The following is a 14,506-nucleotide window of genomic DNA, read 5'->3' on the forward strand; positions in this document are numbered from 1 at the left end:
GGTCCAGTATCTTGATACAGTACATCAAAGTGAAAAACGAATTGTTTGTTCATATAGGTGATGTTGTGCTGAAAAAAATGATACCAAACATTGGTATGGTATAAATTTGTTTATGTCGCAAAATAAAAAAATAAAAAAATAAAAAAGTACTCAAAAACGGCCAAAATAGCCCAAGACTCCGAAGAGTTAAAACGAAATAATTCGAATCGAAAACAAAAACTCTTTCATTATAAAATCCCTAAAGATGCATTTCTCTCTAAAGGCGCATCCAGTGAGGAGATGGCGAGTCAGGATCATCAGCAAATGCATGGCTGATCAAAAAATGCAGCTTTTCCCGAAGCATTGGGAACTTTTTGTAACTCCACGCTCCAACTTCTCCCTGATGCTCTGCATGGTCAACTATCACCTGTATGCTAATGCCTGCATGCGTTGCGTATTGCTTAGGCGATGTATAATATTTATAATATAATCAGTATTTAATACAGTAGCCATGTGTGCTCTGCGCGTATATGGGCACAATAAAAGGAGAAAAGGTTAAATGAGCCCGAGTCCGACCCGAGCCCGATCTATAAAAAATGGCCCGAGCCCGGCCCGAATGGACTCAGCGTGTCGGGCTCCGTCCTGACGGGCTTGCAGACCTCTACTGTGATGTGACCCTGACTCTCTCTCTCTTTCTCACACACACACACACAACGCGCAAAACTCCGCATTTGAACAGTCAATAACAGATACTTAAACTAATAACAAAACATACAGTCGCTGATTCAGAAGCGCCAGATTGTCATAGCAAAGTTAGAATTACAGTCGTCCATAAAATGCATTGTGATAACATCTGGGTTGTGCTGTTCTGTTGTAAGTAATCTTAATGATTCCTTAATGCATCTACTTTCATAAGGCCAAATAAAGTGCTTTTGCTTTCACATAGAAACACACAGCGTCTCCCTGACACAGCTGCATCAACACCACTGAGGTTACTGAAACCACGCCTTCTTTCCTCACGTGAACATTTGGGCAGCATTACGCAAATATTTCCACATTGTGACGTAGACAGGCGTGTTTGAATGAGCCGTTTTAGGGGGGCGTGGCAGAGTCCTAACTTTGATAAAGAGTATCTCTTTGGCTTTGAGATTTTAGTCTTTGCAACTTCAGGGATCTTATCTATGCACAATCAGCTTGTAACACTCCAAAGAGAAAGGAAAACTTGAAATCGCATCATATGACCCCTTTAAAAAACATGTTCGGTGTCAGTGGTGTTTTTTTTTTTTAAAGAAACTGATACATTTTTAAATAGTGATAATATTTTACAGTATTACAATATTAATATTATATTTGAGTCAAACCAAAAGGCAGCATGACAAGAAATGTAAGTTTAGTTGCTATATTTACTGAAAGTAAAAAAAAAAAAAAAATTGTGAAAAAATAATATACCCCAATTGCAGACATTCTTATCCGGATGGGATTCAATTTCTCCGAAAACCCCAGAGGATTAAAATCACAAAGTACTGTGAAATATAAATTTCCCAAACCTCCTCAGGGAAAAATAGCCCCGTCCAAATGACACATATACCAACAAAGCTACTGCTATTTGCAAAAAACACAGACCACATCTAGTAAACAGGAAATGGCTAGCAAAACAAGACCACAATAAGCAGCAGCATGCAGGGGGATGTTACAGTACTCAATTAGCGGATGTGGCCAGAGAGAAGAATAAAAGGGTTGACTGGAAGAGCGAGAGATTAAAATAAAAAAAGAGTGACACATTTTAAGCGATGCAAATATAAGGCTCGAGCCACAGACTGTTCTACTGTCAGTCAGACATTGCACTTTGGGGGGAAGAGTGTAATAATTCTGTTTCTCTGAACAATACGTGAGTGGGTGTAATTGAATCTCAGTTTCAGTGGGCGGCTTGTGGAGGAGAGCAGATGACTGCTGACAGGCTGAGAGGAAGTGAGTGTGTGTTTATGAGCATCATCTGTGGGGAAGTGTAAACAAGTGCAGAGTGATTTAATGAGCAGTATGCACACAAATTCAGGTGTCAAAATTGGAATATTTTGAGCTGGTCTGCCTTACCTTCATCTCCCGATCCTGAACCAGCATCTGTAAAACACAAAAAGCAGAACATTACATCGATGTCTTCTCTGAAGTCTTCATTTCTGTCATTTTAGTCAATGCAATAAGGGTCAAACAATTCACACAGGCTTTACCGCATCTAAAGTTTATGTCCATGTTTTTTATTTGTCGACTTCCCAGACCAATAATAAAAAAAGTAAATAAATTGAATGAAATACATTTTTAAGAATGTACATGTAATGAACTAGCCATCCATCCAACATGTTTTCCTGTCTAAGTCTAGAGCTGCTAGAATGGGCTCCAGCAACCTTATGACCCTATAGGACAAGCGATTTGGAAAATGGATGGATGGATGGATAAACCGTGTACATTATTGCTCATCTGGGTCTCTGGAGTCTGGGTACACTATTCCAGTATGCAGTACAAATATGGTCTTATGTACTTGAACTGTGGGAGGATCAAAGGTGAATATGTGACCCATTTGGCTCCTGTAGGCAGAAGTGGGCTGCACGAATGATGCAAGAGGGAGATATTATAAATGCACACATACTCTGATTCATCGCAGTCTGATTTAGAATCGGTGTTTCAGCTTAAACCATAGAAACTATAACCCTTCTGCACACACTTTGCGCATAACAACAGAAAAGTCCAGGGCTTCATGGTTGTACTGCCATGATATTTGTTTAAACATGACTCTAAAATCAAGTATAGTCAAGTATCATAATGTAAATGATGCACTCTGACTGGATATGAAGATATAAAAAGACACTCAAGTGAAAATGAGGAAAGGATAGCAAAACCATGCATATGTATCTTCAAACAAACACACACTGTAATTTACATGTGTAGGTCTATGTGTTAGATACAAAGCAATAATTGCATACAAAGCAATATTTTTTTAGAATCCTTAAAAATTATGTATTTTTTCTTCAGATAAAAAAAAAAAAAAAAATCAGATTTTAAGATTCCTAAATTCATCTGTACAGTTTACACCAGTTTGTATTTCAAGAAGCTAAAAAGAAGCAATGTGTCCAGTGGTAAAAAAAAGTTTGTTTTTTTTCACTGTGAAACCGCATGCATACACACACAGAAGTTCAGACTGGTTTATTTGCTGTCAGTTTTTCTAATTGCTTGACAGTTACATTCTTAATTCAGAGACATGTCACACACAATCTGTCTTTAACCATCTGAGTGATGCTCTCTGGCCATCTGGACATGAAAAACTCAGCTATTGCTTTAATGCAATGAATATGTCAAAACCTGTCAAAATACTTTCAACTGTTTATTTGATATGCTTTCACATGATTTTGCCTGCATATGTGTATAAAATGAGTTTAAAATGAACTCTTTAAAGCCTGACATATAAATAACAGCCAGACAACAAAATGTGCACATGTATTATTATGAGCAATAATCTGGTAAAAGAACATTATTGAAACTGAATTGATTTTCACTCTAAAAATTTAATGACAGAACACACTGTATATATATATATATATATATATATATATATATGTATAAACTCATATATCAATTCTCCCCTAAATACATCCTGATATAATGATATTTAGATTTTAATTAATTTAAATGTAATGTTTTGATGATAATGTTTATTTGTGTTCTGCGTCATAAAATTACAACAGAAAGATGACTGAAATAATTTTTTCTAAAATACCTGCTGTATCATAAACTGAAAAATTGGTTGTTGATTTTGTCAATGAATGTAGAATTACATTGCTTCAGTCAACATATTATTATTAATCTTGCCATTGCTTTATCAAAATTCAACAATTTCTCAGCACATAGGTATGTGCGCATTGTGCCACAGAGGCTGACATTTTGGAAATGATATGTAAAAAATAAAGTACAAAAGTTTTTTTTCTGGTATTGATGATGTTAATAATGTAGAGTCATCAGTAAGCTATATTTTAAATATGATATATACAACTTTATAGAGTTAAACAGATAAATAGTCTACATTTAACAGCTATACTTGTACTTCATCATTCCTTATAAAAACTGAAGACCTTAAAAAGCAAAAACTGAACAGAACCAATGAACCTGTCCTGAAGCACTGGGTCAAAAAAGTGGAAAACCTTCCACTGGCTCAAAAATTCATGAAGTTCCCTAGTACATCAAAAAGACTATTTCACAGTGCGGCTGGAAGAGTAAAGCGAGACGAACAGTCTGTTTCTCGGCACACTTCTTCCTGTGAGACTGGACTCTGCTGAGTTTGCTGGCATGAAACAATGGCAGGAGTCTTATTAAGTATAAGAGACCTTTGTTCCTCATTCAGAGGAATCAGCGGGTTACGCATCTCCTCTGCCTTTGTCATTTATCAGGAAGAATGTGTTATGCGGTGACTTTGCACTTTTTTTATCTGGGCTCCCACGATGCAATGGGTTGAGTGAACTTGAGCTAGAGGCTCAGAGGCAGATGGTCTCTGTCAGCAGAGACAAACGCAGCTGTGATTTAACATGTCATGGCCGCTGTTACAACACACAATTAACTATTTCCAGAACAGCGTGCTTGACCGACATGTGTGTGTCAGGTAACATATCAGTACTTAGTGATCAGTACTTAGGCTCGTTGAGCTGTTTATGTGAGAGTTGTGTGAATGTAATAGTCATTTCTTGGAATATGATGCATGCTCCCTGCATGGAGAAAGCTACTTTAGCACTACATGGAGTGCGATTACGGAGAAAGGCTATCTTAACCTCGATTTCCAATGTCAAAAATGAACTGCCTTCTCCTCTCTACAGTTACGCACCACTAAGCTAATGGCTAGCTGCCCTGCGCTGCACTGAAAACTCAATATACGCACATGGCCCGTCTCCTTAATCAGCGCATTATTCACTCTGATCTCACAGCAGCACAGCGGTGAACTTGTCACCGTTTGCGAGGTAAATAGCCCACTTATCAATGCCAGAAAAAAAGAGAGAAGCATATACTCATCTCTGCCGTACTTCTTAATATTTGGCACATAAGACCCTTCTGAAAGTTTCAATAAAGCACAGCAAGAAACTAAGCTACAGTCAAATTTTGGTAGCCAAGTGTGATGGAGCAGAGGTTTGATGCAGTAAAGGATGGTGAAATTACTTAGTGGGACAAGGAAATAACATGATTTCACCAAACAGTATTGGAAGTGACTGTTGGTGAATGAGATTACAGCTGAATTTAGTGACTATGCCAGTAACTCATGGACTTTAAACAGCACCATAACTTTTAATACTGACTCTACACTAGAATTGAAGGATTGTTATTGACAAGCGCAAAACCATTTAGCATTATTTAACATGCAGAATGGGATTCAGCACCATGGAGAGCAACAATCACAGGCCCAAATCTGAAACCTTGTGCAAACAAAACAAAACAAAACAAAACAAAACAAAACAAAACAAAACAAAACAAAACAAAACAAAACAAAACAAAACAAAACAAAACAAAACAAAACAAAACAAAATCTGTCCAACAGAATGTTACAAAAATATTATACTGTAAAAAATTATACTGTAATGGATAAGAACTTTGCCACAAATGTTTACATGGCAAAGGTGTTTCTTAAAGGTACAGAAGCATTTAATTCTAAAAGCAATAAGGTGTAGGGTGAGAAATATCTATGAAAAAGAGCCAGACAAAGGGTGGGAAATCTATGAAAACCTAAAATATGACAAACTATAAAAATTTAATACCATGTGATATGACGCCTTTAATACTTCTCCGGTTATTACAATCAATGTTCTATTTACTGGTGCATGAAGGTGCTCACTTTCAGTTATGATACTGATGTATGAATAAAGACAGAAGAGCTGAGCTGCAACCAGCCTTGGAGAAATAAAGAAAATAGCAGAGTGTGATACACTTCACTTATCTCTGTAGGTCATCTGTCAGCTGCTGGATCATTTGCCAGGGAATTAGTGAAGAGGAAATCAGTGTCAAAGAGTTAGATGAGCTGGTACAAGCATCAGAACTGTGAGGCAGTCCATTTCTCTGTCTCTTTCCTCGACGTCCTCAGGGCTGAAAGTGTGAAAATCTCATTGGGCTGTGGATATATTCTTTTGGTCTTACTTAAAGCTCTTTTAGACAGAGCTTTAAGCATTCAGTAGGGTTTCAGGTAAATTACATTTTTTGTTCAACCACATAATTTAATCCTTGGCATAATCATGTGGGTAAAATGAACTATTAAATTTGAATTGAACATTTGGAATTTAATACATCTGTTGAGAATGTCTGTTGGGCTTCAGGTTTGAATTATGAGTTCTACTACAATTTCTACCTTCTCTACTATAATATGGTGAAAAACTCTATTGACATTTCTTTATAGTTTTGTAGTTGTTCATCCATACTTTAAAGTCAAGATTAGTGAGGCAGTTGTATATATACACACTATAATACAAAATGTTGGGGGTCAGTAAGATTTTTTTTGAAAATAAATGAACACTTTTATTTAGCAAGAATGCATTCAACTGATCAAAAGTTACAGTAAAGACATTTATAGTAATAGAAAAGATTAGAAATGCTTTTCTTTTTAACTTTCTATTCATCAAAGAATCCTAAAAAAATCACTGTTTCTAAACAAATATTAAGCAGCACAACTGTTTCTATTAGAATGATTTATGGAGCATCATGTGACAGCAAAGTCTAGTAATTGCTGCTGAAAATTCAGCTTTGCCATTTCAGGAATAAATACAATTTTAAAACATGTTCAAATAGAAAAGTTATGTTAAATTGTTATTAAATTCTACTATATTACTTTCTGTATTCAAATAAATGCAGCCTTCTTGAACATAAGATAACAGTAGTGTATATATAAATAAATCCATACATATATATGCATATGTGTGTGTGTGTGTATATATATATATATATATATATATATATATACTGTATATATATATATATATATTATATATTATATTATATATTATTTATTTATTTTGCAAGTCTATGGTCACAATATGGTAATGTCTTTGAATCTTCAATTGGAGACTTTTCTCTGCAATTACAGATATACAGGTGCATCTCAATAAATTAGAATGTCGTGGAAAAGTTAATTTATTTCAGTAATTCAACTCAAATTTTGAAACTCGTGTATTAAATAAATTCAGTGCACACAGACTGAAGTAGTTTAAGTCTTTGGTTCTTTTAATTGTGATGATTTTGGCTCACATTTAACAAAAACCCACCAATTCACTATCTCAGCAAACTAGAATATGGTATGTGGCTAATTTGATTACTTAATCGTGAAGGAAACAAATGAAATGAAATGTTTACAAAATACCAGGCTATTACATGCACGTATGGAGAAAAAGTTGCTGGATTTGTGAGGTTTATGGCATCAAACCATGAAAGATATTCAAAACTGTGATTTTTTTTGCAGCACTTAGCATGTAAACAAAACATCCTTGATCACAACTATAATTTTAGCTTTTGTTTTCAGAGTTATATCCATGAGGTACTTAAACTGGACTGGTCTGATGTACATTCAATGCATGAACGTAAAAAGAGAAATAAAAGCAAAAGATGACAGGAAAGCATTCAGACAGACAGAGCCAAACAGAGAGATGATGAGAGATGATTCAGTGGCGCCATTCAAGCTTCACAGAGACAAAGACAAACACTCTTCTTGTTTTCTGCAGATTGTTTCAGTAAATTAGCTTTTACCTTCCAGAACACCTACAGACAAGTACATGCTCGTACACATTCAGGCATAGATGAGAACCAACATCCTGCTGGGACTGAATTATGACTTTACCTGCATACACACACAGCGTGAGGAGAACATTTCATTCTCTGTATGCTCTATAAGCACAAATACCCGCCTCCCACTCTCTCTCTCCCTAGAGATCATTTTTAGAGGTTTCAGTGTGTTTAGGCACTGTTTAATGGAGTCTGACTCAGCAACTCCCAGAGAACCAAACATCTGCTTTAGCCTCCGCAATACACCATCTTACTGACCACAGAATACACTTTCGCTCGTATCATTTGGTCTTTGATTTGCCATAAACACGCCATGCTTACTCCTTTAATACAAGAGGAAAAAGGGGGACGTTTTTCTGAAATCATATACAACAACAACCCAGTCTTGTGAAACAGCCTTTGTGCTTTTAAAAGCTCTGAATGCAGGTTTTAAAACACAGCAAAAGCTTTACACAAAGCAGTAATGTACGGTTCTAGCCTGTAAAAGGTATTATGGGTATTGGCTGGCTATAGTACAATATAACATGTTTAACACAACACAGATATGAGTCCCTGTCTGATTCAGACCTGAGGGATGAGTAAATTGCAGTTCTGCTCAGTCTGATAACCTCATACTCACATTTTATGGGCAAATGATTAGGCTGTGGATTAACCTTCAAGAGACACCAAACACACGACTGAACGTACCGGCTGGGCAGGATCCTTCAGAGACCACCAGGATCTCGGTCTGCTGTTTGCAGGCGTCTCTCCGCAGAAAACACTCGTTTTCATAGTTTTCGTTGTTGGAGCCGCACACAGGAACATAATCATTGTTGCACTGAAAAAAAGAGGGATTTTAGGCATTAGAAAATTTGAGAAAAATGAGATGTGGAAAACATGGGACCAATATTAGCATTATAGTACTTCAACTTTCTGATTGTGTTATTTGCAGAATTGGAATATAAGGGCAATAAATAATTGCAAATACATTGAAATAAACTGTATATTAATATTACTACAGTAGTTTTCAGAGGGAAAAAAAATCTATTAAATAAAATTCAGATTAAGCATTGCATGAGATGGGAACAAAGGGGTCTTTCTTTAAGAACATGTTGTAATGTATTACGCAAGAATAAGAATTAAGTATGAAACTGACCTATATATCTCTCAGCCTAATTGTGATGTTTTAGCAGCACTTTATTTTGGGGGTTTTAGATGAGCTCACAGCAGAGAATAAGAATTGCGTGATCTGAATGTGAATAAAGCTACTGTGAGCTCTGAGGGCCGAAATACAGCCTGCCAACTACACTGCCCACGTTCCCAAACCAGCCGGAAAAAAAATGATTACAGTATAAGAAAATGCCAGGAAGGAATACATCCCAAAATATTGTGAAACATTTGCAATTTTCAGGTTGTCTGGTTGTAACTGGTTATACTTTTTAAAATGAAATTTAGGTTTGAAGATTTAATCATAATCTCTGCACAATGTTTAGTAAAAATGTCTTCTAAAAATGGAAATATAAAAAGATAAATTGACATATAAAAAAAATCTGACAAATAAATAAATACATATATTTTAATAGTGGCCATAACAAAATTTGTTATATCTAGATTTAATTTATTGAATCTGTTTCACACGTAATTTTAATATTAGTGCATCCCCATATTTATGAAAAGCAAAACTATTCAAAGAGAAAGACAAAGATCTACTTCAGTGCTTCTCAAATAGTCCAGTCAATCTCTTGAAACCCACTAAAGTTCGAGTTCATGAGAAGCAGGTATTTTAAACTCACTAGGTGGCCTGGTGGAAAATGAACCTGTTCCAAACCTCACGCAGGTATTTTGGAAGAGTCTGACCACAGCGCACACACATATGCACCTGAACACACAGAGACACACAGTGTCTGGTCCAGCAGGCCCCCGGGGAGGCCGCTACAGTGCAGGGCTGCAGTGGTCTGTCAGCTCACATGTTGGCTGAGGGATTGTGTGGCTGGTGGCCAGCTGGTTGGCAGGGGTCACAGGAATAACTGTGCCCATCGATTCTGGAGCGGGATTTGTACTTGCTGTTTTATCGGCTGAGAAGCAATATTATGCAGGATGAGAGAGCTCTGAGCCAACACTGGCAAGAGATCCAGAGAGAGGGGGGTGAAATATGAGGGAAAAAAAGAAAAACTAGGTTTACAGGAGATGATTATACTGTAAGGATATAATACAACAAAAAGGAAAACGATAGACATGGATGGATTTTTATTATAAATAGAACTTAATATTAATTTAGGGGGATATATATATATATATATATATATATATATATATATAAAACTATAAAAATTAACGGTCCCACTTTATATTCAGTGGCCTTAACTACTATGCGCTTACATTTAAATTAATCATTTGGTACAATGCACTTATTGTGTACATACATGTTTTTAAAAATACCTGCATGTAATTACATCTGTAATTAATTTCTGTAATTACATTTATAGTTACACTTACACCTTAACCCACCCTTAAACCTATGCATACCACCAAACCTGTCTCTAACCTTACCCATATCCCACCTCAATAGCAGCAAAAGTGTTTTGCAATACAATATGAACATTTTTTTTAATTAAGTACATAGTAGTTAAGGCCACCTAATATAAAGTGGGACCAAATTAAACATTAATCATATCCTCTGGTAAGAAAATATAGCATTACAAAACTGTCAAAAGAGCAAATCCAGTTTGCAGTCAGTACAACTCCAAGATGATACTACAGGCATTCAAAGCAAGACTGAAGGCGTAATATTCCCAAAGTATTCCAACAGACAAGTTACTGTAGTACCGAGTAACTTGAGTAACAATGTGTCTGGATTCGGCATTGGTGCATAATTGCGTTGTAAGCTTGAGGGGATACAGAATGTGTTTTTGCATTTAAAAACGAGAGAGGCATGGCACTGGAATGAAAACAACGTAAAGTGTGTAGATGCATTTTTTAAAATATTAAACAGGAAACTTCTTTAAACTTGAGAATGCTATGAAATGCATGAAGTCACGAAAAATGAATGCAACGATCAATGAATGCATTGTGTATAGTGCATGTTTACATAGAAAAATAATGGAAAAGCTGCAAAGCGGATTGCAAAAGGCTGTCTACACTGGACATTTCGCCAAACACCTTCGAACTGTCAAAAGCCAACAGAACCCATTATAATCAGTAAGACTGTCTTGTATAATCAGTAATACTGGTGTGATGCGACAATTCACTAACAATAAATGGATGACCCATTATACTTCTCCTACTCTGCATGCTCCACTTGTATGGAAACAAAATGTTACGTTTTAGATGCAATATTGCCTCTTACTTCAGGGGTATTTTTTTTGGTTGAGCAAAAGAGACAAACAGCCAAAGTAAAAACAACCTGATCACTGAACCCAATCACTGAGAAATACACAGTATTTAGTTCCTGAATGAATCAGTTAAGTAAATAATTCAGTGAATCTCATTTGTTTTGTTGCTGAAGAAATTGGCATCTTGAATAAATCAGTAATGAATGATTCAATAACTCGTTTAAAGGCCTGTCACAACCTACTGGGTTGCTATTGTAACCTGCAGAAAGAGAAATATACCCACCACTAATACACAGACTGACAGCCTGTCTAGAAGAAACTCAGACAAGTGGAGTGATACAAACAGTGCTGTTGGATTCAAGGAAATTTAGGCACTGTAATTAATTACTATACAATGTTAACCGAAGTGTTGAAGGTTTGAACAATGAACATTAAACATCTGTGATTTAATGCCCTTGAGCAGTGAGTTTGTATTTTTTCCCTCCCAAAAAAGCCCTCATTCAACCAAGGTCGAATGCGATTTGAGTTCTCTTTGATAAAAATATTCCACTATTAGCGCATCTGCGATGGAGAGTGAAAGAAAAGACTGAGTGACAGTAAAACGCAACCGAGACACCAGAATAGAAAAACAGAGTGAAATCTCAGAAGAGCAAAGCATCGAGATCATCTCAAAATAAACAAAGAAAGAATGAGAAGAGGAGGAGAGAGCGAAATGGATATTACCAGCTTTTAAACCTTTTCATTTTTTTGACATTTCTACAGCTTCAAGTGTTCAATCAATCTTTCTGGCCTGGCATGATGCAATAGTGAGAAAGGCTGCCCAGCCCCAGGCAGCCCCCAGCATGCCCCGAGAAATGCCTGTTTTGCAGAGCCCCTGCAGTTTGGTCCTTTTAACTTTACCCCTTGAGGGGAAGGAGTGCATTAGCACTTCATCTTTGCAGAAAAATAACTGGTGATTATGATAGAAAAGTTAATTGAAATAAATTCAGGGCAAGTAATGAGTGTCTGACACACTAACTGTTAAAAGAGCAGACAGACACTTTAGACACTTTAAAAAAAACAAAAAAAAAACCTTTCACTTGCAGGTCAGAGGAGTAGGTTTGAAGTAGTATTATGATAAAATGAAAGAACCTTGAAACAGCTGAAAAGCATGCTGATAGATATAATACACCTATATCTATTCTACTGCAGAAAAAGTTTGATCTTTTCACAGTTAGCCGTGATAAAAAAGCATTAAACAAGTCCCCCTTTCCTGTTCACAGACAACTGAATTACCCAAACTACACCATATTCCCATAATGTTGCATAGGCATTCTTGCATTTAAAACACTTCAGTGCTCAGATACAGTGGGGCAAAAAAGTATTTAGTCAGCCACCAATTGTGCAATTCTCCCACTTAAAAAGATGAGAGAGGCCTGTAATTTTCATCATAGGTATACCTCAACTATGAGAGACAAAATGAGAAAAAAAATCCAGAAAATCACATTGTAGGATTTTTAAAGAATTAATTGGTAAATTCCTCGGTAAAATAAGTATTTGGTCACCTACAAACAAGCAAGAGTTCTGGCTCTCACAGACCTGTAACTTCTTCTTTAAGAGTCTCCTCTGTCCTCCACTCGTTACCTGTATTAATGGCATCTGTTTGAATTCGTTATCAGTATAAAAGACACCTGTCCACAACCTCAAACAGTCCAACTCCAAACTTCACCATGGCCAAGACCAAAGAGCTGTCAAAGGACACCAGAAACAAAATTGTAGACCTGCACCAGGCTGGGAAGACTGAATCTGCAATAGGTAAGCAGCTTGGTGTGAAGAAATCAACTGTGGGAGCAATTATTAGAAAATGGAAGACATACAAGACCACTGATAATCTCCCTCGATCTGGGGCTCCACGCAAGATCTCACCCGTGGGGTCAAAATGATCACAAGAACTGTGAGCAAAATCCCAGAACCACACGGGGACCTAGTGAATGACCTGCAGAGAGCTGGGACCAAAGTAACAAAGGCTACCATCAGTAACACACTGCGCGCCAGGGACTCAAATCCTGCAGTGCCAGACGTGTCCCCTGCTTAAGCCAGTACATGTCCGGCCCGTCTGAAGTTTGCTAGAGAGCATTTGGATGATCCAGAAGAGGATTGGGAGAATGTCATATGGTCAGATGAAACCAAAATAGAACTTTTTGGTAAAAACTCAACTTGTCGTGTTTGGAGGAGAAAGAATGCTGAGTTGCATCCAAAGAACACCATACCTACTGTGAAGCATGGGGGTGGAAACATCATGCTTTGGGGCTGTTTTTCTGCAAAGGGACCAGGACGACTGATCCGTGTGAAAGAATGAATGGGGCCATGTATCGTGAGATTTTGAGTGAAAACCTCCTTCCATCAGCAAGGGCATTGAAGATGAAACATGGCTGGGTCTTTCAGCATGACAATGATCCCAAACACACCGCCTGGGCAATGAAGGAGTGGCTTCGTAAGAAGCATTTCAAGGTCCTGGAGTGGCCTAGCCAGTCTCCAGATCTCAACCCCATCGAAAATCTTTGGAGTCCGTGTTGCCCAGCGACAGCCCCAAAACATTACTGCTCTAGAGGAGATCTGCATGGAGGAATGGGCCAAAATACCAGCAACAGTGTGTGAAAACCTTGTGAAGACTTACAGAAAACGTTTGACCTCTGTCATTGCCAACAAAGGGTATATAACAAAGTATTGAGATGAAATTTTGTTATTGACCAAATACTTATTTTCCACCATAATTTGCAAATAAATTCTTTAAAAATCCTACAATGTGATTTTCTGGATTTTTTTTTCTCATTTTGTCTCTCATAGTTGAGGTATACCTATGATGAAAATTACAGGCCTCTCTCATCTTTTTAAGTGGGAGAACTTGCACAATTGGTGGCTGACTAAATACTTTTTTGCCCCACTGTATGTTCTAAAAATTATTACTTATCCTGCACTACACAGAAATTTTGTCCAATCAGACAATTTCTAGAATGATTATAAACAACAGCTGCAGCTAAATAGCAAATCATGGTTCTCTCACAACTGTGATGTAAACCAAAAGATACTGGCTATCTGTCTGTCTCCCTCACAAAACATTATATAGACTGGCGTTGCTTGATGTTTTTATCAGCTGTTTGAACTCTCATTCCGACGGCACCCATTCACTGCAGAGGATCCATTGGTGAGCAAGTGATGTAACACTAAATTCCTCTAAATCTGTTCCGATAAAGAAAGAAGCTCATTTACATCTTGGATAGCCTGAGAGTGAGTACATTTTCAGCAAATTTTCATTTCTTTAAATTTTCATACACTCAAGTAAAAACATGGCCATGACTGCTCATACAATGTGAAGAGTACAACAAATTCTCAACTAAAGCAATAAATATTTTGATCATTACAAATCAAGGCATGCTGGTAGGGAA

The 14,506-nt window shown here is 36.9% G+C and overlaps 1 protein-coding gene across 1 annotated transcript in view; it reads right to left on the reverse strand.

Moving 5' to 3' along the window:
* tmeff2a (transmembrane protein with EGF-like and two follistatin-like domains 2a) overlaps positions 1-14,506 on the reverse strand; it is a 75,811-nt gene that overhangs the window by 38,129 nt on the left and 23,176 nt on the right. The window contains exons 3-4 of the mRNA XM_058788233.1: positions 8,458-8,587; positions 2,071-2,097 (exon numbers count right to left, since the gene is read on the reverse strand). Of these exons, the coding sequence (XP_058644216.1) occupies positions 2,071-2,097; positions 8,458-8,587 (157 nt within the window). The remainder of the gene's footprint in view (positions 1-2,070; positions 2,098-8,457; positions 8,588-14,506) is intronic.

The sequence above is a fragment of the Onychostoma macrolepis genome, chromosome 09, assembly GCF_012432095.1.
Source record: "Onychostoma macrolepis isolate SWU-2019 chromosome 09, ASM1243209v1, whole genome shotgun sequence".
NCBI classification, from domain to species: Eukaryota; Metazoa; Chordata; class Actinopteri; order Cypriniformes; family Cyprinidae; genus Onychostoma; species Onychostoma macrolepis.